The 26,552-nt window shown below is 44.1% G+C and overlaps 1 protein-coding gene across 2 annotated transcripts in view; it reads right to left on the reverse strand.

Moving 5' to 3' along the window:
• Nucleotides 1-875: 875 nt before the first annotated feature.
• Nucleotides 876-26,552, reverse strand: part of LOC147665693 (cAMP-dependent protein kinase inhibitor gamma-like) — a 136,833-nt gene continuing 111,156 nt past the window's right edge. For both annotated transcript variants that reach the window (XM_086949591.1, XM_086949592.1), the window contains one exon: nucleotides 876-1,848. In XM_086949591.1, the coding sequence (XP_086805717.1) occupies nucleotides 1,769-1,848 (80 nt within the window). In that variant the 3' untranslated portion in view covers nucleotides 876-1,768. The remainder of the gene's footprint in view (nucleotides 1,849-26,552) is intronic.

Below are 26,552 nucleotides of genomic sequence, written 5' to 3' on the forward strand. Positions count from 1 at the left end.
ACTACACAGGATGTAACTTACAGTGGATATAAATTCAAAGCCACAAATACACTGCAATGCATCATGTTTGCTATCTAAAGCACTGATGTTGTCTACTTGTTCTATTCTTGCAAGGTACTTTCAAACTCTTGTGAAGACATAAAACCATACCTTATAGAATCCTGGGACTCGCCACAGCACATCTAGATAACAATATTATCCATAATATTTGAAACCTGAGAAAGTCAGGAGGCAGCTGTGGAAAGCTCACAGGTGTATCCATTGGGAAATTCCAACAATAGTTAAAGCCAAAGCGCAGATTGGATCAATTTTGTCTCTTGCCAATAAATTGTATGTGGAGATTTAGGAAATATCTATTTTGAATAGACAATTTAAAGAAATCATGGTCTGACTAACAATTTCAATAAAAGCTAGTGACATACAAGTGGCTTTTCATCATTGTGCTTGTTTTCTGGTCAACTGAGTTTAAACAATGAGGAGAATTTATTGGATTTAAATGACCTTTTAAAAATAATAATGAGATATAAACGCTCTTACTGTTCTTCTACTTCCTTCTACTAAAATGAAATTAAGACTGCACATTTACATCAATTGCAACACACCATTATGGAGTGTTTTGGAACAACGTTTTCAAATAAAGTTATATCTAACAAATATTTTAAATGATCTGCTTGCAGTTTAAATCTGAAATAATCTGCAATCTCTACATCTCATCTTTCAATCCGATATTCGTGTGAGGCAATATCTGCTTAAATACTGTATACACATAATGGCTGCTAACAGCAAAGTAGGTCTGTGTCGTGAATAGGCATAAAGACATTTTTGATGATCCATCTTAATCACTGGAAAATATATAGTAAGAAACAATTGACCCATCCACACAAAAATCATTTTATTCAAATGAAATATCGCCGAACAGTAGGAAGAACGTTATTAGCCATTAAGTAACTGGAACACAAAAACGTATTTGCTATAAACAACTAGGAAATGTAATAAATATATGTGAAGAATTTAAACAAACTGAGTCAGACTCATAGATGAATGCAATATTTTCCAAATCCTTGTCCCAAGAAAACATACCATTATATTTAAAAATCTACACTTTTAAAAGGAAATAAAAGTGAGTGTTTGGCAGTTTATGCAGAGTTTGTAAGGCGATTTTCATAGTTTTGGAGGTTACATTTGAGTCTGAATTTTGGTCCTTTATGATCCTGTAAGGCAGTGCTCAAAGACAACTGACCATGCTTGAGCAGAAGAGCAATGTAAACCTTTGCATCATCACTAAGGAAAGTGGTTTTGCTGTCTAAAAAAAGACAATGAAAATAACTCAAGAAAAATAAAGAACCGTGAATTTTAAAGAATATTCTAATCTATGAAATTTAAGAATAAATATTCCAATTGTACAATGTAAAAAATGTACCTTTATGCAATTATAGAGTTGTCTGTATAATGTGCACTTCAAAATTGCATATGTTTCTGTCAAAGAGCATTTCTATCAAAGGCAAGTTTAGGAGAGCTCATCTACAATGTGATGAGCAAACAATATTGACCTGTCACTACAGTTGTCAGTCTCTTGGAGAGCAAAGTTCTGTTGAGGAACAATGCGGAGTGCAACTTCATGCAAGCGTCTCTGAACCAATTTGTCACCCTCCATTTATCTGAATGGAAATATTGTCATTGGTTGGCTCTCAGGCAGAATGCCATTTCCTCAAAATGTCTTTTTTCCAATGAAGTAGTCCTTCCTCATTATTTGTTCCCAAAGTTGGAATCATGATGCAGAGCTGCTATCTTGCCCTTCTGGTCTTTCCACAGGACCAGGATCACCCGAAGAAGCTCCCGCCTGAGTCTCTGCAAACAAAATATGAAGTAAGTGTATGGAAATTTAGGAATACACGAAGATTTAAAGTGTTACAAGCACTACAAAAAAGGTTTCTCCCAAACATGAACGTAACAATGAAATGTTTGAAACCTAAGTAGACTGATGCATTTGCAGATGACTGCCAACAACTCTTAAATGTCAATGATTTCAACAAGCCTCTCGTCAATAGATTCCACTGTTAAAAGTCAACACAGTTATTGTAGGGCACCGTTTAAAACTACTATGAGCATGCCAACCTTTATTTCACTTGGAACCTTATCCTTGACATGTTTGTTCAAGCTTGAAATAAACCTCCCACAGTCATGTAAACATGTAGCAAAAAGAGGACATTTATGATTCGCAATAATTATTTATGAATCAAATGTACCAGCACTTTTCAGTTGATAAAAAATATCCTACTTAATGTAAGACTTTCTCTGTGCTTAAGCTTTTAAATTTTAACATTGTGTCGATAGTGAACGAACTACCTCCAAAACATCACATCTTAATGGGGGAGAAGCCAGTCTAAGAAGCCCACTTCAAGCAGACCTCAATCGTGATAACAGCCTGGCTATTGGGTTCAGAGTCCTGTCCCAACAATTTGCCAATTATTTTAGAATATGAAATGGCAATCCAATTTTATGACCAGGCCATAAGCTTCTTTTATTCTTCACGTTTTTGCTTTATTAGTAGAGCATCCCGAAAAAACCAGAACAAATTACAGAAAGGACTAATCAGTCATCTAAAAACTACTCCGAGGTTCTGGGAGCATAGGCGTTAACATTACAGTCGAGCAATTGGTCCTATTTATTACGCCTCTAGAACATCTTTCTTTCACTTTCTTCCTACTGCACAGCCAAATATAAGTGCCTTCTTCCTTTTTAGGTGATAACTTTTAGTGCATGCATTGGGTCAAGTTGAGTCTTTGTAATACTTTTCTCTATCAGTAGGTCTTGCCATCCCTGCATTGGCGCTCCAATCATCTTTTTCCCCTGGCCAATACATCCTGTTTTGGGAATGCAACCAGTCCGCTGGTAGCTTGTCCTAGCATCATTATGGTTCACAACAGAGCTTGCTCCCTCAGTGCATCCTTATTTCCTCGTCTACTGGCACAGGCTGCCTTTCCAGTGATCTGTTGGAGCTCCTTGCTGCTTCTATTCTGTAAAGTTTTTTTGTTGCACAATTCAATTGTTGCTCGCTGCCCCACTCTAAATTCTGTTAGCCAGGTTAGTACTTCGGAGACAGCATTGTTTAAGCTGGGTGTTTGATTTCAAAGTATAGTAAGAAGCCTAACTTTAAATTTAACTGAATGACTAATTCAAATTTTTCAATATTATTTTTTCATGTATTGCTGTTACATTTGGTACAGTTATTATAGAAATTAATTAGCTAGGTTGTTGACATAATGTCACAACAAAAGTTACATAGATTTTGAGCCAAACGGACGAAACCAAGTGGATTTTATAGGTCAATCTCAGAAACTTTATTGATAACTCATCTGCTGATTCAGTAAAAAAACAAAAACAAATAGCCATGGCAGACTATGTTCATAATGGTCCAGGATATTGGGGAAAAAATACCACTTCAAAACCATTGAGGAAGAGGATGATGAATATACTGACAAATACTGGTTTTCTTTTCCAAGGAAAGCAAGATTAATTTAAATTGTGGAAAGAGCATACAAATCAAAAAATAGAAGTGTACAATTTACTTCTGCTCAATTGAGTTCTGACGTGGTTGGAGATATGAGTGTAATAGTAGTTCCTTTTCTGGTGTTGACTGTCAGTAATTTTCTAGATCCTCCAACAAAGAGATAGATCAGGTGTCCAAAAAGTTCAATTTCCCACAAGTGATAAATTTGCGTGTCACTGAAATGATTCGGACCCTCATACCTATTTCGTTGATACGGACTTTGAAGTAGGAGTTCTTAGGGACCTAAGTTGGTATGGTGTAGGAAAAATAAGTTAAAAAGACTTTCCAATTTACACCAATGAGCATACTTTTCAGGGGGACTTCGAATATACTGAATGCAGTTGGTGGCCTCCTCCATCAAACACTATTACAGCACACTCCTGGGTGACTCCAACCTCGCAGACACATTCTACATGGTACAGTACCTCAACCAGTCAACAGACTCCAAAAGGCCAACCTGGCGACCATGTCCTCTCAAACTCACCACCGCTCTTACCTCTAGACTGGACACACGACTTACCGATATTCTAGCTCAGCATTCCACCAACAAACCAAGGTCAACCCAATAGAGAACATCAAACCTTGAGATTCGTTCTTTACTTTGCCATAGACAACCTTAGGCTTGAACTCGTCTCTCACTCTGTTAACTCCACTTCCAACGTCAACATGTTTCTAAAAAGCTTTAACACTTTTCTGGAAAGCACACTCCAACTCTAACACACAGGTCAAACCCTTCAGCGCCCTATACTCCAAAGACCTTGCTGATAAAAAATGCTCCTTCTGCAGATAGGAAAGAAAATGGAGCAAAAACAGAACCCAGATGATCACACATAAGAGGAGCCCCTTTGTAAAAAATATAGACAACTCACCACATCAGCATCAAAGCCTGTCTGACCTTCTACCTATACTTCACAGGAGAGCAATACCATAAACCTCTTTTTCAGTGAAAAAATACACAAGATCTGACAGCAAAATGACAACGCCATGCCTGATTCTTCCCAAAGTTACACTCCTTCTCCAGACATCCCGCAATGGTCACCATTCAAATCCCTACCCCTCGCCTATCTGGATAGAATACTCAACTGCCTCAAAGACACCTCCACTCAGGATTGTGCCCTCTATTATCAAATCTCAGTCTGGAAAAGGTCTTTCACCGCTACTCACACCTTTCAATGACTCTCTTACTCAAGGCATCTTCCCAAATACTCTCAAATCAGGCCACATTCGCCCACTGTTAAAGAAAGAAGCGCTAGACTGTGATGACCTAGCCAACAACAGGCCCATCACTCAACTACCTTTCATTGGCAAGATCATCAAAAAAGCAGGCTACGTTTAACTCGAAGATTACATCCAAGTCCATCTCATACACGACTGCCAACCGGACTTCAGATCATACTGCAGAACAAAGACATCTACCTTACACTTTGTTGATGACACCCCAACTACAGATGAAAATGGCCTATACCTCCTTATATTGCCAACGCTTATCTACACCCCAAATTCTTTAATGGGTTTCACTTGCAATATCCTTCAGTGGTTCTCCTCCTACCCAGCTAACCAATACCACTGTGTAAACATGGGCACCCCCAGATCCCAGAAGATTCCCATCACCTGCAAAGTCTCTCCGGGGTTCTATAGTGTCCCCCATCATCTTCAACTTATACATGGACCTATGGAGCTCTACTCACCAAAAGAAAACATCAAATTCACCATATGCCAACAATTAGTAACTCTACTTAAACATCACCTCCACTCCAGACAGCTAATACCTCAAACACTGAGTGCAACTCACCCAGTAGTTGATGCCCAGCAACTACCAGATGCTCAAGCCCACAGAGATCGAATTTCTGTTATTTAACAAGAAAAACAAGCAAGAAATAAAACTAAGCTGATATTTTGTCATGAACCTTAATGGCTTATAGTGCCAAACCCAATGCCATATTAATTGGATGCACCCTGGGCACCATCCTCAACATTAACCAAGATGCCAGTTATCAGCGCTCTCTGCCGAAGAAAGGAAACTGCTCCTCCCTGAAAGCACAATCAGAACTGCTGTTAAATCCCTCATACTCCTACTCTTCCACCAGGACGGTGGAATCTCTCTGCTCAATTGCCTCACAGTCTCCTTACTGGCAACCTTGAGGGCATTCTAAACAGCTACATAACTTCTCGTCAAGGGCCTGAGGAAATATGATTGCACCATCCCCATCTGATGGAACTCCATGGGCTCCTTTTTGCTTTCAACACTATCTTCGAAACCAGCAGTATCATTTACAAAACCATCACAACTTGCATCTCTGCCTGTATGGCTAACAAGCTCAACATCTCTGATGGCTCTTGGCATAAGCACAAAGCAGAATGGCATCAGATTGGAGACAATGATATGTAAAAAGGATTTTTTTTTTCAAAAGGCAACACGCCATTTCTATTTATAAACAGAGGATCTGCAACAAAACCCCTGTATATACAAGGATGGCCCCAACCCGCTCCAGTTCAAGACTTGAGAAAGCATCTCATTAAAGAACACTACATCATGGTGCAGTAATACATTAACCAGATACATTTAAAATCTTTGTGCACTCTATCCTTGGGTTTAACCCTGTCCTACACTACAATGCTTTTGACATAGTTCACACTCTACAAATACCACCTACATGCACGCATACAAATTACAGTAACAACTACTTTGGACAGGATCAAAGACTATTTTGTTTTAGAATAGGCTCCTAAAATAGTCATAATTTCTCCAATCTTTCTGTAAATCCGCTTATGGAGACTACACATTTTCTCTCTGATGCTCCAAATTTCAAATGCCCTTTATAGAAATTTCCTCCTCAAACCACATTAGTTTTCTTTCCAATGTCTCTGAAACCTGACCCTTTTCTAAGAAATGTTTGATCAATTCCTTCTCCTCTGACTAAGAATTTGAGTCAGACATTGAGTCTTAGGTGAGAAGGCCTTATAACAAACACAGTATATGGCATGACCATGCACAAACCATTAAAATATTCAAAAAGTGATTGAGTGAATTCTTGGATTAATCTCAGCCACTGGTAATTACTCTGTCCGCATCCCAACCCATTGTTATTTTGCACACCATGCCACTTCTGTTTTGACCCAGCACAATGCAACTCAGACTTGACCCTACACCACAAACTCTCCACGTGGTGGTAACAAATGCCATGATGTTTGCTAGCGAGCCCCTCTCTCTGCTTATATTCATGATAACACTGTTATAATGGCCAGGACTAAAAGATAGATGCATACCCTGGTAAGGATCCTAGAGGATTCTGAAGTGGCGAGTTATTTGGTAATTAGTATTATCAACTTGTTTTATACTGCTTGCACTTTCAAATGTATTAGTTTGGGTAGGTCAGTCATGAGAATTGGGTCTTTTAATCTGAGAGTAAGGAACCTAGATAAAGTCCAGTTCGACCATTACACAGGGTGATGTTATTCGACATATTACAGCTGAAGGAACCGAGAAGAGAAAAGTTCACACTGGGCCATCCAAATGGAGGAGAGAGATCAGTTCCAAGTGGAAGTAAAGAAGGCCAGCCAAAAAGGAGGTTCATGAGGCCCCTCAGACCAAAGTAATAACAGCAGTAACATATGATACAGAGTTATGGGGAAGGGGCTGGAGTAAAGGCCTGACAGTTTAGGAGAACTAATATTCTAGGAGTATGGGAAACTCACCAAAAACATTGTAGGGAGAAATGGGAGTGACATTGATGGAGTACTTAAACCGCTCACCTTCTGGGAAGGGTTATGGGCATACCCTGGAGCCTTCATGTAAAGAAATGTGCACAATAATTTCAGGATGTTTGTTAAGTGTGGCTGAGGCTGGCTGGGAAACATAAGCAGCTATTGCTGAAACTTCTTCATGCTAAAGTGGTGGTTCTTGCCCTAATAAGCTGCCGGAGTGCATTAGGAGATCAATAAAATAATGTATCTGCCAAAGTGGGCTTGGGGTGTTAGGATCATCAATGCATTTTTATGTTTCATACTCTCCAACAGTAGGCCGAGGAGAAAGCTTAGACCTTTCACTATTTGTCAAAATACTGAGGGCAGTAAGAGCCTGTGACTTTCATGACAAACACCATGATGTTGAAGAAAGGCTTGGAAACAAAAGTGAATTAAAGCAGAGATGGCCTATAAGAAGAACGTGGACCCAGCAGAAGAACCTCTGGCTTAGGTGGCAGGGAGTGAGGATATTGGTAAGTGATGAGCATAGGCTCCGCTCCCACCCCCCAAATTAGTAATATTTTATTGAACTTTATAGTTTTTTTTCATTCATGGTATTATGCACGTGTTCATTATTGAGAGCCTTAATGTAGGATGGGAAATCATATTTTGCAATAAAAATGGTTGGCAAGCTAATGTCCACAAACCAACTACCCCTCCTATAGAGACATGTGTTGAGTGTCTGTTTGCCTTTGACCATGTAGGTCTCTGCTGCTGTTATAAATAGGATTTCTGGTTGGCTGAGGCTTGCGCCAAAGCCAGGCAGAAACCACCACTCTAGTTAGGGCAAGGGAGTTACACGCCAAGATAACCCCTGCGCACCCCCATGGCAACGTGACACGAGTAGTAAGGCTTATCCCGGATGCAATGTGTAAAGCATTTGCGAACGCACCCACCAGCAACATCCCAGGCCCCCCACAACAGGAACTCCACACAAGGTTATATCAAAAATATCCTTTGTATTCTCTGAACACATCAGATAGAAATCACGCAATATACATTGTGCCAACTGGCACGGGCAATATTTACAAGGGATTATTTACACATGACAGGGCCACGTGGGCCACTGTCAGACTTAGCACTTGGTAAAGAAATAGTAAAATAGATAACTTGATAAAAGTGAACTAACTCATAAACATACAAGTAAAGTAGGTCATAGAACGTACAGCCAGTAAACACTGATAATTACTGTTCTTTGCAACAGTCTGTGACATGAAATCCATCATACAATTGCCTAGGTTGTTACTTTTCATACATATTTGTTCCTGACCTAGGAATTGAAGGAATTTTGATTTCAGGGGGTCCTTGCTATATGCAATGAAATCCATCATGCACAGTGTCCCACAAGTCTAACTACATTAGACCCTCACCACCTAAGTAAACATTACACTAGGGGCATAAATCACACAGGGAAGTATAATATCCCTAACACAAACCTAAACAGGTAACACAACCTCATATGCATAAACCATATCTAGAGGTATCCGAACAGGGTGCGCAAAACATACTAGACACCATACATTTCCTAGCACCCAAAAGCATTAGTACACAAATCACATCTAGCACATAAATCACATTAGGTCATGCGCCCTATAAATGTAACAATCCCCCCATGCCTAATGGCCATTTCAAATAAGGGGGGCTCAAACGCCTGATGTCCAGAGAGTCAGGGCTGCTGCCTAAGCAGCGAAGGTCAAGGTTGCGCCACTGCGCCAAGCCTAAATGTTGTAGCTGCCCACTACTTGCTGGGCATCTGAGAACAATTAACTGGAGGCCTAAACGCTGCAGCTGGCACTAAGTGCTGCGCAGCTGTGGAGACCAAGGTAGGGCGAAGGTAGTGCATCTCACTCCTGGGCTCACCAAGAACAGGTCCCCTGGAAAGAAAGACCTAAACGGTGCAGCTGCCCACTACTTGCTGGGCAGCTGTGAATCAGCAAAACTGCAGCATGGGCTCTCACTGGCCCTTGGGACAACCTGCGCCAAATGCTGGAGCCACTTGGGCCCTAGTATCATGGTGCGGTCAAAACACTGGAGCGCTGGAGCCACACAAGGCTTAGTCAAATAAACAATGTACCCCAGTGAGCTATCTGGCTCTCAAAATAACTGGGGCCTCGTTGGAGCCCTCGGGCTCAGGAAATACTGGGCAACATTGGGAGCCATCTCACTCAGGGAATAAAGATGCCCCGGGTGGAGCCACGCACAGGCTTTAGGGGAACACGGGGCCCCGTGGCCATTGCAACCAAGGGGGCCACTAGTGGAGCCATTCAGGCTCGGTAAAAACGTTAGGGTGGCCCACTGCCATCCAGGGCCACCCTAAATGCACCCACTGTTACGGCGTAGTGCACGGGCGCCAACACACGCCCGGAGCCCCCCTCCTCCCCCCAGCCCTTCAACACTCACCGGGCTGTTAGGGGTGCTCATCTTTACTCGCTCTGGGGGCAGACCTCTCATCCTCTCCAGCGCGGCGCCTGCGAGGCTCTCCCTTCACCTCGGGAGGTTCTCTACCGCTTACGGGAGCCCCAGGCAGCCTGAGGCCATAACTCGGCCGGCTTCTCGTGGCGTCAGGCTCGGGGCTTCCTCTTGAAAACTGGAAGTCCCGCCCGCTGTCAGGCACCACAGTGCCTGACTTCCGGCTTTGCCGCGGCTGCGGCGATCTCTATGGTGGCATAAACAGGGTGGCACCCGTACTTTAAAAAAAGGCAATCTGAATCAACGCAGGGTGGGCACCTGCAGCTTTACATAAAAGGGGCATAACGCAGGGTGGGCACCTGCTCACCATAAGGAATCGAATGAGCGGGGTGGGCACCGCAAGGCCCACAAGGAGGGGGGAATCCCTAGGAGGGGGATTCCCTCAACAAGGGCTGCAGCGCCGCTCTGCTCAGCCCCCAGGCTCTCCCTTTTCAAGGGAAGGCAAATTAAAGCAGAATAAAGAGCTCAGTCTGCAAATAGAGCGCAGGAAGGCTGTAACAAAGCCTTGGCAACATCAAAAAAGGGGCAACAGATCCACAAGAAAGTCCATCAGGTATCTAGGGGCTGGGCAGGGCCCAGGAAGGCAAGCCTTCCCCTGGGCCCCAGCAGCAGCACGCCCCTGGTAGATTCGAGTTGAGCACACAAACATTTCCATGGGGTTACAGCCCCTCTTTTATACACAGAAAGCCTTTGTTTCCAAAGGTGCAGGCAAGGGGCGAACCAGATGCAACTGGTTCTAGAGCACTTTGTTTTGCTCAGCCCCTCTGCCTATTCACAGGATGGGTCAGGGACATCAGACACCATAGGGGTGGAGCCAGCATTGTGGAGGGAAGGCCCACCCTATTCAGGTCCCAGGTGCACCCTTCCCTCCCATCAACATGCAGATCTCTCCCTTCACCACCGGGGCAGACCCATCCTGACTCCTGGAGCCAGGCACACCAGCCAGCTCCTGCCAATCACAAGCCAGACAGTCAATTTACATTCACTGCACAGACATGCCAACTTCTAAAAGTGGCACTTCCACACTAGACACAATCAATCTGCGCACATCATCGCGCAGCATTCAATCTCACGGGTTCGCACATACCAAACTCAACCCTGCACTCCCCACACATCAGGAACAACCATGGACACACATATTCCCCATGCATTCCTATGGGAAGGCCGCCAATCTCACCACACGCACTCAGACTGCGCCCGCTCTTTACACTGGGACACAGTGTCAAAGTGCGCAAAGACCAGAAATCACTATAATGATAGTCATATTAAAAGGCAAAAAGTTCAGGGGTGAACCTGCCAAAAGGGCCAAGTCCAACAGCTGCCATTCAGCGAAAGTTTGCGCAATATACATATCAAACCACATATCAAAACACATATTAAAAATCAACAAATGCATCATTACATTGTCAACTCGCCGATGATACTCAACACGACATTTAGATGATAAAATATATTTTTTAAGTTTGTGTCTGTGCAACTGTTTATTTAGATTTTTGTTAAGAGGAACAATTGTTACTTACCTGTAAACAGGTGGTTCTCCAGTATTGGTGTCTTTCATAGATTCACATGCTTGAATATTCCCAGTCGTCGAAGTCGGAGTCCCACGGTAAATAAAATAGCAATAATGCTAAATATATATAGTATATATGTACACATAATACATGATAAAGAATAGGAAACATAATAGAAACCTCAAAAAACTATTTCTACATAGGAATGCATGGTAAAGAGAAAAAACTACTTGTAACACATTGGCTGTAATTTGGACTAACATAATGACACTAATCAGGCGTCAGCACCCTCTAGAACCTTCTCCTCAGAAGCTCAAGCCCTCAGATTTTCGTAGCACAAGTAACAAAGAGCGCATGAGGAGAAGAGAGCCTCTGAGGGGAGGAGGGTGGGTCGCATGTGAATCTATAAAAGACACCAATACTGGAGAACCACCTGTTTACAGGTAAGTAACAATTGTTCTTCTCCAGTATTAGGGGTGTCTTTCATAGATTTACATGCTTGAATAGAATAGAAAGCAGTAACCTCCGAGAACTGAGATTGCTAGGCAAATATAAGGAAGAAAACCAAGACAGTACCAGAATAATACAGTCATGTACACATCATATCAATCACAGTAAAACATCAAGGAGGGGGAAACAGAGGCTCACCTTATTGAAACAGATGGTGAAGCACTGCCTGTCCCACAGCGGTATCCGCTTCATTGATGGCCTACAAACAGTAATGCTTGGTGAAAGTGTGCCTACTGGACCATGTCGCTGGACGGCATATCTGATGAAGAGGCACACCAGCAAACAAGACATCGGCCTCGTAGAATGAGTCCTCACTGAAGACTGCAATGGTTTACCAGCTTGTTGGTGGCAGAAGGCAATGGCTGAGGAAAGCCATCGAGCAATAATTGGCTTGGAAACTGGATGTCCCTTACGCAGTCGTCCGTAGGCAACGAACAGCTGGTCAGACTTGCGGAAGGAGGCAGTTCTGGCAATGTAAAATTTAAGGCATCGTTTGATGTCCAAAGAATGCAAGCGCTGCTCCGCCGGAGACTTAGGGTCCGGAAAGAAAGTTCTCAGGAACACAGGCTCATTCAAATGAAAGTCTGTCGGTACTTTAGGTAGGAAAGAGGGGTTGGTGCGGAGCGCCACTCCGTTAGGCCTGAACTGAAGATAAGGAGGCTTGATAGTGAAAGCGTGAAGGTCGCTCACGCGACGAGATGAGGTCAAAGCCAAAAGAAGTGCAACCTTCCAGGTGAGGAATTTGATATCAGTTTTATGGATAGGTTCAAATGGTGATTTCATAAGTTGGGACAGTACAACATTGAGGTGCCAAGATGGAGGAGGGCGCCGAACAGGTGGGAACTGGCAGAAAAGTCCTTTGAAGAATTGACGTATGATTCTGGACGAAAAGAGGGAAGAAGAGCCATTGTGCCGGAAACGAGATATTGCAGCTAAGAAAACTCTCAGGGTAGAATGAGAGAGTCCTGACTGAGCAAGGCTTAGGAAGAATGGAAGAAGCTGCTAAGGAGTGGAATGGATGGGATGGACATTGGCTGCAACACACCAATGGCAGAATCTCTTCCACTTGAGTTTATAGGTTTTGATGGTAGACGGAGCCCTAGCTTGAGCCAGAATGTCTCTGCATTCCTGAGATAAGTTCAAATCTGCGAATTCAAGGTGCTCAGGTTCCATGCCCACAATTGCAGCGTGGAGGGGTCCGGATGGCACACTAGGCCTCTGTCCATTGATAGTAGGTCTGGACGAGGGAGCAGAGGAATGGAATCGCATTGGGACAGCAGAAGCAGTTCTGAAAACCATGCCTGTCTGGGCCAACGAGGTGCGATCAACAGGATGTGGCAAGGTTGTCTCCGCATCTTCCACAGCACCCGCGGTATTAATGGAATCGGCGGAAAAGCGGAAGCGAATAGATCGCACCAGTCGATAAAAAGGGCATTCCCGCACGAGCCGGGGTGGGGATGCCAACTTGCATAAGATGGGCATTTCCGATTCTCCGGTGTTGCAAAGAGGTCTAGAGCTGGGTGACCCCACTGGCGAAAGACAAGATCTAGAGTCGGCTGGTGCAGTTCCCATTCGTGTGTTGAGGAAGTGGACCTGCTCAGAGAGTCCGCCAGAATGTTGGACACGCCCGGAAGGTGGACGGCTGTCAAGGTGATCTGGTGGCGGAGAGCCCAATCCCAGATCGACTGGGCCAAGTGAGACAGATGAGGAGACTTGGTTCCTCCCTGTTTGTTTATGTAGTGCATACTGGTGGTATTGTCCATTTGGATCAGCACTGACTCTCCGTAAACTACAGGGAGGAATGACTTGAGCGCTAGGAAGATCGCCATCAACTCCAGCCTGTTGATATGCCACTTGTGCTGGGGCGGAGTCCACTTGCCCTTGATGGATAGGCCTTGGAGATGAGCGCCCCACCCCTCCAGGGAGGCGTCCGTCGTCAGCGTGAGATCTGGTGCGTGAACGAGAAAGGACGTTCCCATTTCCAGGTTTGTAGGTTGTGCCCACCAAAGCAAGCTCTTTCTCTTGCGTGTGGTGACTGCGACAAGGTTGTTGAAGGACCCGGAGACCTGACGCCACTGTAAGTCCAGTTCTTCCTGAATGGGACGGGCGCGCAAACTGCAATTTGGGATCAGTGCGATACAAGATGAAGCCATTCCCAAGAATGATTTTAACGTTCGAAAAGAAACTGACTGTTTTCTTCGAATGAGGGAGGCCAGACGAAGGATCTTGTGACGTCGCTCGTTGGAGACGAACGCTTTTGAGAGGTTCGTGTCCAGGATCGCTCCCAAGAAGGATCTGGTCTGCAGAGGTGCAAACTGTGACTTCTCGACGTTGATGGTCAACCCCAGGGACTGAAACACCTGCTGGCAAAGGCGAGTGTCCTGACATAGTTGATGGGGGGATTGAGACTTTAGAAGGCAATCGTCCAAATATGGAAAGATTTGAACGCCTTGTAGACGTAGGTGAGCCACCACAGGGGCCAGTACCTTCGTGAACACACGAGGAGCTGATCGCAGCCCGAAGGGCAGAACTTTGAACTGAAAATGCATCGGCCCCACCTTGAAACGCAGGTACTGGCGATGTTGTTGAATAATAGGGACATGAAAGTATGCGTCTTGAAGGTCTATGGTGGTCATGAAATCCTCGCTGGATAGAAGACGCAGGATTTCCTGTAACGTCAGCATGCGGAACGATTGGGACTTTAGGAACTGGTTGAGAGCCCTCAGATCCAGAATGGGTCGCCAATCTCCGGTCTTCTTGAGTATGAGGAAGAATCGAGAGTAAAACCCCTCTCCTCTTTGATGTTTCGGGACCACTTCGACTGCACCTTTTAACACAAGAAGACGAACCTGATGGAAAAGCTCCTCGAGGTGTGGAGGAGGTGGGCCACGAGGTGGAGTAAACTGAGGAATCTCTACAAACTCTAGGGTATGACCCCGTCGTACAATGTCCAAAACCCAGCAGTCCGAAGTGATCGAGGACCACTGAGAATAAAACAGAGAGATTCGACCTCCAACACTTTGATGGTGAGAAGAGTCATTGGCGCTTAGAGTTGGATCCCCGGTAAGAGGACTTTCCTCTGTAAGGCCTGGATGACTGCTGGCGAGATTGCTGATTGGGCGTGTAACGTTGGCCGCTCTGATTGTATGAGCGGTATTGCTGCCCACCTCGTACGTTGGAAGAAGTGCCGCGTCCGCGCGCACCTCGAAAGGACTGCTTCCGAAATTGTAATGTGCCCAAAGACTTTGTCGTATCGGTGTCTTTCTTAATGGACTCCAGGACGTCATCAATATGGGATCCGAAAAGCGATTCCCCATCATAGGGCATGTCCAGTATTTTGGATTGGACTTCCTGCCGGAAGGATGTGGACTTTAGCCAACCTTGTCGTCGGAGTGCAGCCGCACTTGCAAGCAGACGGAATCCTGTGTTGGCAACACGGACTGCGCAGTCGATCATTTCTTCTGACGTTCTCTGTCCATCGCGAAGGATCTGTAGAGCGTCAGCCTTGGAAGCATCCGGTATGAGTTTAATCAGATCTGAAATGTCTGACCACATCTGTCGGTCATAACGTCCCAAGTAAGTATGAGCGGAAAATCCGTTCCGCTCGCGGATTTTGCGAATTTTCGGTAAATTTGCGATCCGCGAACTCCCGCGAATTTACAGAGAATTCGCAAATCCGCGAGCGGCGGATTATTCCGGGGGCAAAAGTTGAAGCCTGGCCTGTTGTAACTATTTTACGATGGCGCCGGCAAGCTGCCAGCGCCATCCTAAAATAGTTACTAAGTTAGCTTCAACAGGAAGCTCTAATAGATTAAATAAAGCAGGTGCTCGATTTTATCTATTAGAGCTTCCTGTTGAAGCCAATTTAGTAAGTATTTTAGGATGGCGCTGGCAGCTTGCCGGCGCCATCGTAAAATATTTACAACATGCCCTTCCTGTGAGCCCAAAAACAATCGTGGTACATGTAAAGGGGGGGGGTCCCCGTCTGAAGGAAGGTTATATTGCACAACCTACGCAAAATGGTTCAAAACATATTGGAAAGGAAAAAATACAATAAAATTCTTCACTTTTGAGAAGTGTGTATTGTTAATTATTCACAATACATTGATGAACAACTTCAAGCAATTTCATATAATTGTCACAGAATAGTTGTGCCCCGATAGGAAAAAGGGGAAAGGGGAGAAAGGGGGTGCTCGGGGGAAGGGTTAGTGGGGGATGAATGTACACAGTTGTGGGTGATGAGTACACACAGTATAGATACGATCAAAACAAATACAACAACAAAGGCCAATTGATTAATAAAGGCATAAATTGATAAATAATTTTCACAAAAAAAACTTGACGGACACTAAGTCAGTGCTAGACTGTAAAGGACATGTGCCGGAAGTTGAGTGGAAGACACCGTCGACGTTTCGACCCCTATGAGTAGGCTCGGTTCAGTCCTTAAATGGGGTCTTCATCAGGACTAGGAAGGAGGGGGGAGTGTGGGGCGGTCCTGTTGAATAAAGTAGGAAATCTATAAATCAATGATTTAGGTAAAGCAACAGCTTAGTCAATGCATTCGGACTATGATGGAGGGCCATAAGGAATTACCATGGATTCGTGGCCTGTAGGGCTCACGATGTGGAACAACGGCGGGCTGTTGAGAGTCACAAGTCACACGCCGGGAGAGTCAATCTCACCTAGAACTACAGAGGAGTATAAGAGACAAAGAAACCAGTCAGGAGGGACTTGGTCCTATACATCTGTCACACAGTTAAAAACCAAACCTAAAGCTAATAAGCCTATTGGAGTGAAAGGTGGAGCACCTTAAAGGTGCCACTGTACAGCTCTAGTTGGAATGTGCATCACTAGTAGCTGTGGCAATTATGTAACTCAATCGAAAAATAGAGGTGAGCATCATGCAATTAAAAGGGGGGGAGCCTGTGTGTGAAGGGAGGATCAATATTGGATTAAATTGCCCAGCGTCATACAATTATTATAGGCCAGCTTATATATGAAAGCGATGCAAACGGGGCGTCAGTAATGAATATCGGTCGCCAGCTACTGGGGCATCATGCCTGTTGGAGAATCGTGAGCGTCGTCGAGGCAGGTGTGCCTTCTTCACAAATCTACCGTGGAAAATCAGCTGTGATGCTGGATAGAGGCTTTTGCATCCTTGACTTTAACGAGCGCAATACCCGTGCTGTTTCTGTGACCAGGAGCTTATTTCTCTTCATCTGCTGAACTGATCTTTCTCTGACCTTTTATACACACAAGAAGCATGTGTGAACTCGCATGGTAGCCCTGCCCGTTTGGCCCCGCCCACACACTCGCGGTTTGCACCGTCTTCCCGCCATTCACCCACTATGATGGACAGCTCACTCAAGGGACCCCTGCGCCCTTCGGGGCGATTGCATAGTAACACACACATAGTCGCTCGAACTAGTTGATGCTCAAATTCAGTGACTCATTCATTAGCCCAAAAACAATCGTGAGCGTCGTCGAGGCAGGTGTGCCTTCTTCACAAATCTACCGTGGAAAATCAGCTGTGATGCTGGATAGAGGCTTTTGCATCCTTGACTTTCACAAGCGCAATACCCATGCTGTTTCTGTGACCAGGAGCTTATTTCTCTTCATCTGCTGAACTGATCTTTCTCTGACCTTTTATACACACAAGAAGCATGTGTGAACTCGCATGGTAGCCCTGCCCGTTTGGCCCCGCCCACACACTCGCGGTTTGCACCGTCTTCCCGCCATTCACCCACTATGATGGACAGCTCACTCAAGGGACCCCTGCGCCCTTTGGGGCGATTGCATAGTAACACACACATGGTCGCTCGAACTAGTTGATGCTCAAATTCAGTGACTCATTCATTAGCCCAAAAACAATCGTGAGCGTCATCGAGGCTGGACAGGTGTGCCTTCTTCCCAACTCTACGGTGGAAAATCAGCTGTGATGCTGGATAGAGGCCTTTGTATCCTTGACTTTCACGAGCACAATACCCGTGCTGTTCTTGTGACCAGGGGTTTCTTTCTCTTCATCTGCTGAACTGATCTTTCTCAGACCTTTCAAACACACAAGAGGCTTGTGCACTCGCAAGGAAGCCCCGCCCCAAATCCGCGGATCCGCAAAATCCGGGAATTTTGCGGATCCACGATCCGCAAATCCACAAAATCCGCGGATCGTGGATCCGCAAAATCCGCCCAGACCTAGTCCCAAGATGGCTAAGGCATTGGCTGCCCGGACAGATGTGGAAGCCATTGTTGGCCAATAGCATCCAGGTGTCGACCTTCTCTATCCGGAGGGGCTGTGATAGGAGCCGCTGGGTTCCGGGCTCGACGCTGTGCGGCCTGATTCACTACGGGCTTGGGGTGAGAAAGCAGGCAAGCCGGAGAGCCAATCGGGGCCTTGTACTTTTTCTTATGGCGCGGTATCTGTGCAGGTAAGGAGTTTGGAGCAGTCATGAGTTTGATTCCTTCCTTCCAAACAAAATCGATGATAGGAATTGTGTGGGTCTGTTTATAAGGTTTGTCTTTCAAATCATAAAGGAAACAGTCCTCCTCACGTTGTGATCTTGGTAATTTAAAGCGCAGAGCTGCTTTATCCATTAAAAGATGGAAACTGGCGATATCTACAGGAGGCGAATCTCCGGAGTTCCCTGGCTGAGGTGAGGGCGTCTGTGCCCGATGATCATCCCATTCCGCCAAATCCTGGTCGCCTGCTTCATCCGAATTGTCTGGGACATCTCCGTCCTCGCGCTCCGGGACCGCCTCATCATCCGCATCCTGCGGATAAACTGTTGTATGGATCCTAATAGAAGCCTGAACCTGAGACGAAGTTGTAGGTGGTAAAACAGACGGCCGAGAAGGTGGAGGCAGTGCTACGGTATCCGGAGATGGTGCCGGTGTACTTTGTGGCGTAGCTGGGAAACGGCGGTAGTAATCATCCAGCATATGCTGGAGATTTGAGATCAGAGTTAAAGGAATGGTAGCCATAGGGACTTGGACCAGCTGTTCCTCAGATTGAGACTGTTGGTCACCGTCACCTTCGTCAGAATCCGAGTCCTGACATTGGCGGTATGGCATTTGAGGGCCATACCGCCAATGATTCATGCTTTCCCTAGTGCCATGTTGCCAAGGATTCCTGCTTTCCGTACTGGTGTACTCTAAAGGCTAACATCTGGACAGCGGCAGCTCAATCCACAAGATTCCATAAGTTCCCACCATATACAGCAGCACTGAGGGGTATGGGGCATTATATATGCTGAACAAGGTGGGGATAATGGATGAACGCTGAGACACCCCACACACTGTGCTGATCACCTCTGATCTAAATGGGGGCAGATAGATTGTCGGAGTCGGTTTGACAAATGAAATTGATAAGCTCTTTGTTAGAACTGTTTGAGAGACAGCATCCGTGGTTGCAGGAAGGTCTAACAGGATTAGGGCAGTAGATCTGCAGTCTTTATCCATTTTAGACCGGATAGCATCAGTAACAGCCAGCAGAGTAGTCTCCATACTATGCTCTGCCCTGAAGTCAGATTGAGAATTATCAAGTATATTATTATCCTTCAGATACCTGGATAGATGTTTAATAATGATCCTTTCCAAACTTTTGATAGGAAAGGACAGAAGTGAGACGGTTTGACAAATTCCTGAGGGCAGCAGAAGGCTTATTAAGCATGGGAAGCACTTTAGCATGTTCCCACATTTTTGGAAGTCTTGCAGTCTGTAATTAAACATTTAACATTTCTGCCAAACAAGAGGAAAACAAAGTGTGTCAGGGTATCAAGTGTCAGGGTAATGGCTTGTCCTGTGAACCTGAGCTAATAAGGGAGAAAGCACTGTCCACATCCTGTGTGGTGATGTTAAGGTGTCTACACTACTGGAGTTCTTTAGAATCTACTGCACTGGGTAAGACATAAAAGACAGGGTTTCCTCTAAACGATCCAAATTCACACATATTTTGAGAATCTTACTCTGTAAATGGGAGTACAGACTCACAGTTCACTGGTGGCCGGAAAGACCATCAAATGCCTCAGACAGCGTGAACTCTTAAAATGCTAAAAAGCTCATTAGAAGTTGAACTGTTTCCAATTCAATCTACTAGAACCTTTCTCCATGCTTCTCGCGATTTACTGTGATATTTTTTTCTTGCGCAATTGAAATGTAATTTTTTTCTGGTGAGATAATCTGAAGAACTGAAGTTTCAAAATCCGAATTGGCATTCAAGTGGAGCCAGGTTTCTTTAATACAGCAGAGATTGTTCTTAAAGAGGAGTCCAGATCCCAAAGTTCAATCGTGTGCTTAGGGAGTGAGCTGGCATTTAACTGAAGGCATTCCAAGTTGAGGTTTTTCGCTAGGCTATCCGTTATAAATGACTTTCCTAAATGTTCTCATGCTTTTCTCTAGGCCCTGAACCTTCAATATGGTTCCTCCATCACTCCAACCCCCACAGCTCCAACACGCCCCTTGCTCTCTCCTTCAGACTATTGATGTCTCTTTTCATTGTAGGATCACTGGAAAGTCTGCCTTCTTTCTACCTCATCTCCCTACTTCTGAGCCCCTCATCTACTGCCGGAGCCCACAACTAGCACCATTCCTTGTTCTTTCATTGAGGCTTGCCTGGCCTTCCATCTGAAACACCTCTGCCAGCCAGCACTTTCTTTGCAGTCCACACAACTATTTAACTCCTCTTACCTTTTCAACCATCCATGGGCTCAGTCACTGCTGATAACCCTAAAACTATACACAAACATTTGTACAAGGTCCACAAATGTAACCACTAAAGTAGCCAAACAGGACAGGGAATCCACTCCAGGATAGGCAACTGTGTTTAAGACTCCATGGTAGGCCTGTAAATCGGCTACTATACTACTGCATTATGGAGACTATGGACAATTTTTGTTGTCCCTACATGCTATCCCCAGTTTGATTTTTTAGTAAGATTTCATCTGTGGGTTAGTTCAACTGTCCCTGGGCTTGTCTTTTCTCCTGTACCAGCATTATCTCTGGTAGGGATATGCGCTTCCCTCTCGCATTAAACACCGGTGGGGGCAAAGTTGTGGTGTAAGTAATATTCTTCCCCCTCAGCCTAGGATGCCTGCAGCTTGCAGTACCCAATACCCCCAGAAGGATGGTATAGTGGGGACTCTTTTTTACCACTCAGCACCGGGAAGTTTGCACACCCATTCTCGTATGGAAACTTTAATTAACAAACAGTTTTTCAGTGATCAATTCACATTTTGTAATGCTGTAATTAAATAAAGCCCTATGCCTGGGAGCCGGGACTAGGAGAAATATGTGCTCCGTAAACTCTGGTTATAAGCCATGCACTGTATCCCTGATAAAACTGTAAGGACCTGGAAGCATTCAGCTGCCCCATCCTCTACTCACACAAACAGCAGGTGGAGGAAGACATGGTAGCTCACTACACCCCACTTCCTGGGATGGGGACAGAAGATGCACAAACATTATTCCCAGAGCCCTGGGCGAGGTAATGGAGCTAACCAAGGCAAGGGATTGCCGGATGCCTTAACCTCTGTGTTATAAAACTGCCCTCCCAGCCCTGGGAAGGCCAGGGAGAGGGAAAGTATGTTTAATAGAAGGGGGTTCCCCAGGTTTTTTTTTGATAGTGGGCAGGAAAAAGGGGAAATCAACACATATAAAATAGAACAAGATTAACCCTGCCGCACAGATATAAGGGGTCCTTATTACAGGATCCAATCAATAAACAATTGGGGTGAATATGAAAACCAGAGCCATAGACTTCACCATTCCTCTTTTTTAGTTTATGATATATTTTTATTATTTTTTTCCTTAAAAGATGATTTGTCTTTTCACAGTGCAATTTTTAATTAGAAATACTGTTGATACAAAGTTCATATTAAAATGATTACATATAGGGGAAGGACACATTTCATTCAAGATAAGGGGAAATTAGATACAATACACAAAAAAGTTCCTCACAATCCCAAACACTCCAAAGAAATTTTTTGTTTTGTATACATCACTCAAAATACTCATTCACTGCCTCATTCATTCAAATTCACTCACAAACAAGTACAACCGTGCCTGCAACAACAGATGTAAAATAGTTGCATAGGTTTAGGGTGGATGGGGCGGACAAAACTAATGGGAAAAGGTTTTTATAAGGACCCAGAAGTTGCCGTCCACTATGTAGCAGTTCAACATAGTGGACGGCAACTTCTGGGTCCTTATAAAAACCTTTTCCCATTAGTTTTGTCCACCCCATCCACCCTAAACCTATGCAACTATTTTACATCTGTTGTTGCAGGCACGGTTGTACTTGTTTGTGAGTGAATTTGAATGAATGAGGCAGTGAATGAGTATTTTGAGTGATGATGTATACATAACAAAAAATTTCTTTGGAGTGTTTGGGATTGTGAGGAACTTTTTTGTGTATTGTATCTAATTTCCCCTTATCTTGAATGAAATGTGTCCTTCCCCTATATGTAATCATTTTAATATGAACTATGTATCAACAGTATTTCTAATTAAAAATTGCACTGTGAAAAGACAAATCATCTTTTAAGGAAAAAAATAATAAAAATATATCATAAACTAAAAAAGAGGAATGGTGAAGTCTATGGCTCTGGTTTTCATATTCACCCCAATTGTTTATTGATTGGATCCTGTAATAAGGACCCCTTATATCTGTGCGGCAGGGTTAATCTTGTTCTATTTTATACGGGGAGAGGGAAAGTCCTGCACATTTTTTAACCTCTTAGTAATCATTTAGTGACTATAAAAGGGTTGGGAGAAGGAGCTCTGGACAGGGAACACACCAATTTTGCCCACTACGGAGGGCATTTTGCCATCAAATACAAGTAGTGGCGGGTAATACTTGGCTTGATTTCCAACGAGCAAGCATGACTTTTTGGATCGTTAGAGTGGTTCGTCCCTCAATCAAAGTTTTAAAAAATGGGGCCAAATAGTGTGTTTTAAAGTACAATTTTCATAGAAATTTGCTCAACGGCCATACAGAAGGCTTTTAAAGAGTACTGATTAAATATTCAAGTCCTTTTAAGGAGCTGACTAGAATTGTTTTTCAAAATATACTATAGGCACACCCTTAAGCCAAAATGTACCTCCACTGTAGCAGGAACAGCATTTCATCATGGTTGCCCCATACACCAGAAACTACATACAACATGCAAGGGCCAGAATTTTGCCATTTATTCTTTCAATATATCATGGGAGACTTATGTCACAAAGTATTTCTAGTATGTTAGGACTAGCATTTTGTCATGGTTGCCTCCTTCCCAGAGGTAATGGTTGCCCTCCAATATTCCCAAAAAGGACCTACAATGTGACTGCACTAGCATTTTGCCATTGATATCCCATCATATAAGTGCGTACATCAGTTCCAGAATTTTTCCAATGGTGACCCATTTGCCAAGAATTACCTCTAGGATGCCAGTGTGACTATTTCACCATATATTCCTATTATGCCAGAAATTCCATTCAGCATGCCAGTATTTTTCATAGCTGTCCCATAAGGCAAGTATTACCTCTGCTATGCCAATATCAAGTATTACCTGCAGTATGCCAGTACTATTATGCTACGAATTACATGGAATAGCCTAGCACTAGCTTATGCAATCGGTGTCTCTGTAAACCAAGAATTGCATTCAGCATGCCAGCGGCAACTGCAGACTCACAAGCACAACATCGTATTTCTCACTCACACTCACATTTCCTATCTGAGACATTCTTACTCCATCTCACCTATTCTCACTTATTCTCACTCAGGTTCACTCACTCATTTATACTCACTCAATCTCCTTCCTTCACAGTTACACTCACTGCCATTCACTCTCACTCACATTAATTCTCTTACTTGCACTTGCTCATTCTCACTCACTGCTTGCACCCACTTTTACTCATTCTCGCTCACTCTCACCTTCTCACTCTTACTATCACTCTCTCATTGGTAATGTCACTCACTTTCAGTCACTCACTGTCACTCACACTCAGTCTCTCGGCCTTAAACCCTCTCTGAATTGCGTAAATCTGGGTCCGCACAGTTACTTTCCATTTCGTGAGATTAAAGTCATTTTTTTATTTATATTTTATTTATTTTTATACAAGAACACATTCGCAAACAGCTGTTTCAGGGTTAGTATAGGTTGAAGCAATAGCCTTTTATACATCTGTGGTAATAAAACTAACCCCATGTGGCATTATTTATTGAAGGAGAGAAAAGCAGACAGAGAGGAGCAGGAAAGCAAGGGGTGAAAAGAGAGATAGGAACAGGCAATAAGAAGGATACATCTTTGCTAATTACATCTGACATTCTATGAAGGTATTTGAGCTCGCGTGCAGGCCTATAATTGGATGCGGCCATTTGGGTCCAGTTAGATACATTTGTCTTGGTGGACCGGTCATGGGGAGTACCAGAGTGTGATACTAGCATATTCACCGAGGTTCATAAGAGTCTAGGTAGGTGTCCAGGGATCTCCACATCACTCTGGAGGACGGTTTCCACTGTGAGTTCTGTAGAGCAATGTTGTCCGCTCCTCGAAGATGCGTGATCCAGTTGATTCAGCCTTTGTAAGTTGTCTTGCCTGTATCCTTCCAGTTGGTTAGGACCATTTTCACTGCTGCTGTCAGCAATTGGTCTAGTAGGTCCTTATCTTGTTCCGTTCTCAATTCCGTGTTCAGAAATGCCGAAGTGAGGGTGGAGAATTCTTTTGCTAGAGTACAGTCAAACAAATCATTTATGAAAACAAAGATTTTTCCCCAGAATACTTTGAGTGTTGGACAATGGAAGATAAGATGTGCTAGGTCCCCCTTCCCCTTTTTACAGTTCCAGCATAGTGCGTCCTCCCAGAGGCCTAATGAGAATAAGCGTGTAGGGGTCCAAAAAGCCTTGTGAAGCAGCCAAAATTTTGTTTGTGCGAGCACTGGGAAGATCTTGTTGTGTGAGGCGAATGCCCATAGAGTGGCCCATTTTTGTACAGGGAGTGTGGAGTTTTAGTTGGTTTATCCCAGTAGGCGACTGTCTTATTGAGGTTGGAGGTATTGGGGCGGAGAAGTTTGTAGAGCTTAGAGACTTGGTGCCCTAATTTATTAATGTTTGAAACATATTGGAAGATTGTGGGTTGTGGCGTAGACAGCTTAGTTTTGGTTTATGATAGGGCCGTTCTGACTTTCAGAAAGTTATATAACTCAATGTCGGTTAGGTGATGTCTTGATTTGAGGTCTGTGAATGTAATGGGGTACGATTCGTTCTCTAGCTGGTAGGGGTAGTAAACACCTTTCTCTATCCACGTATCAAAAGTTAGGCTTTTCCCTTTATATAGAATCGTGCTAATAGCCCAAAGTGATTCAATTTTAGACCCTTTTATGCTAACCTCCAGTTTCGTGTCCACCTTTAGTAGCGCTATTCTTGTGTTTTTGAAGATAGGCTTGCTTGGAAGTGTGGGGGTATATATTTGCGGTTAGTAGCGCCAGAGGGATCAGGTTGTTCAGGATTGCCCTCTCTACTTGAAGCCATACCGGTGTGTAGTTGGACGGTGGGGATATCTAGTACAACCCCTGTTTTGCTAGGAAAGCTAATTGGAATAATCTGAAGTCTGCTAGGTTTACCCCCCCCCCCCCCCCCCCCGCACCCCCGCCTTGGGTTTTACCCAAACTTAGTTTCTCAATACTTATCCATGCTTTTTTACCACACCAGAGGAATTTTGAGATCAGGATATTGTTTTTTCGGTGGAAATCATCTGTGAGGAGGAGTGAAAGCATACTGATCAAATAGTTTACCATTGGGGTGATAACCATTTTATTAGTTTCGATTCTACCCCACCATGTTAAGAATTTGAGACCAAAAGTCCAAAAGTTTCCTAATCTTTTCTAAAAGTAGTTTCTCATTGTGGTGTAGTGTATCCATTAGGTTGCTACCAAAGTGTATACCTAGGTATTTAATATGCCCTGTCTGCCAGGCCAAGCCCGACCACCCCAGGATGTCTTTTGTGCAGTGAATATTAAGTGGTTTGCATTCAGATGTGACTTTGTTTAGTTTGTGCCCTGAGAGCCTGGAGTATTCTGCTATCGTAGTCATCAGGGCCCAGATTGAGGACTTCGGTTGTTCGGTTACTATTAATATATCATCTGTGTAGGTGGCTAATTTTATTTCAACTCCATTGATATCGACCCCTTTTATGTCAGTGTTTGATTTTATGTCCTGAATAAGGGGTTCCAAAGCCAATAAGAATAATGCAGGGGATAGTTGGCATCCCGGTCAGGTACCTGGTTGCAACGTAAAGAGGTCAGATAGCGACCCATTGTCTACGATACGGGCTGAGGGTTCTCAATACAGGGCCATAACCATCTGTATAAATCCCTCCCCTAAGTCAAAGGATCACATGCAGTGTTCCAAGAAGGTCCAGGAGACTTTATCAAAGGCCTTCTCAGCATCTAATACGATGGCTACTACCAGGTCTGATTTGGTGTTCACATGTTCCAATATGTGGCAGAGAAGTAGGGTGTTCTCATTAGACATACGATTGCGTAGGAAACCAACCTGGGAGTTACTTATTCATTTGGGGAGAACCGCGTTGAGTCTAGCTGCCAGTATCTTAGCATATATTTTACAGTCCACGTTAATGAGGGATATGGGTCTGTAGTATTTTGGTGATAAGTGATCTTTACCCTCCTTTGGGATGACTACTATGTTATCCTCTGCCAGGGATTGAGGGACTGCCCCCTTAGTTGCAGAGTGGTTAAATACCTTTTTCATAGTTGGTTTGAGTTGGTTTAAGAAG

The sequence above is a fragment of the Lissotriton vulgaris genome, unplaced genomic scaffold, assembly GCF_964263255.1.
Source record: "Lissotriton vulgaris unplaced genomic scaffold, aLisVul1.2 SCAFFOLD_260, whole genome shotgun sequence".
NCBI lineage: Eukaryota > Metazoa > Chordata > Amphibia > Caudata > Salamandridae > Lissotriton > Lissotriton vulgaris.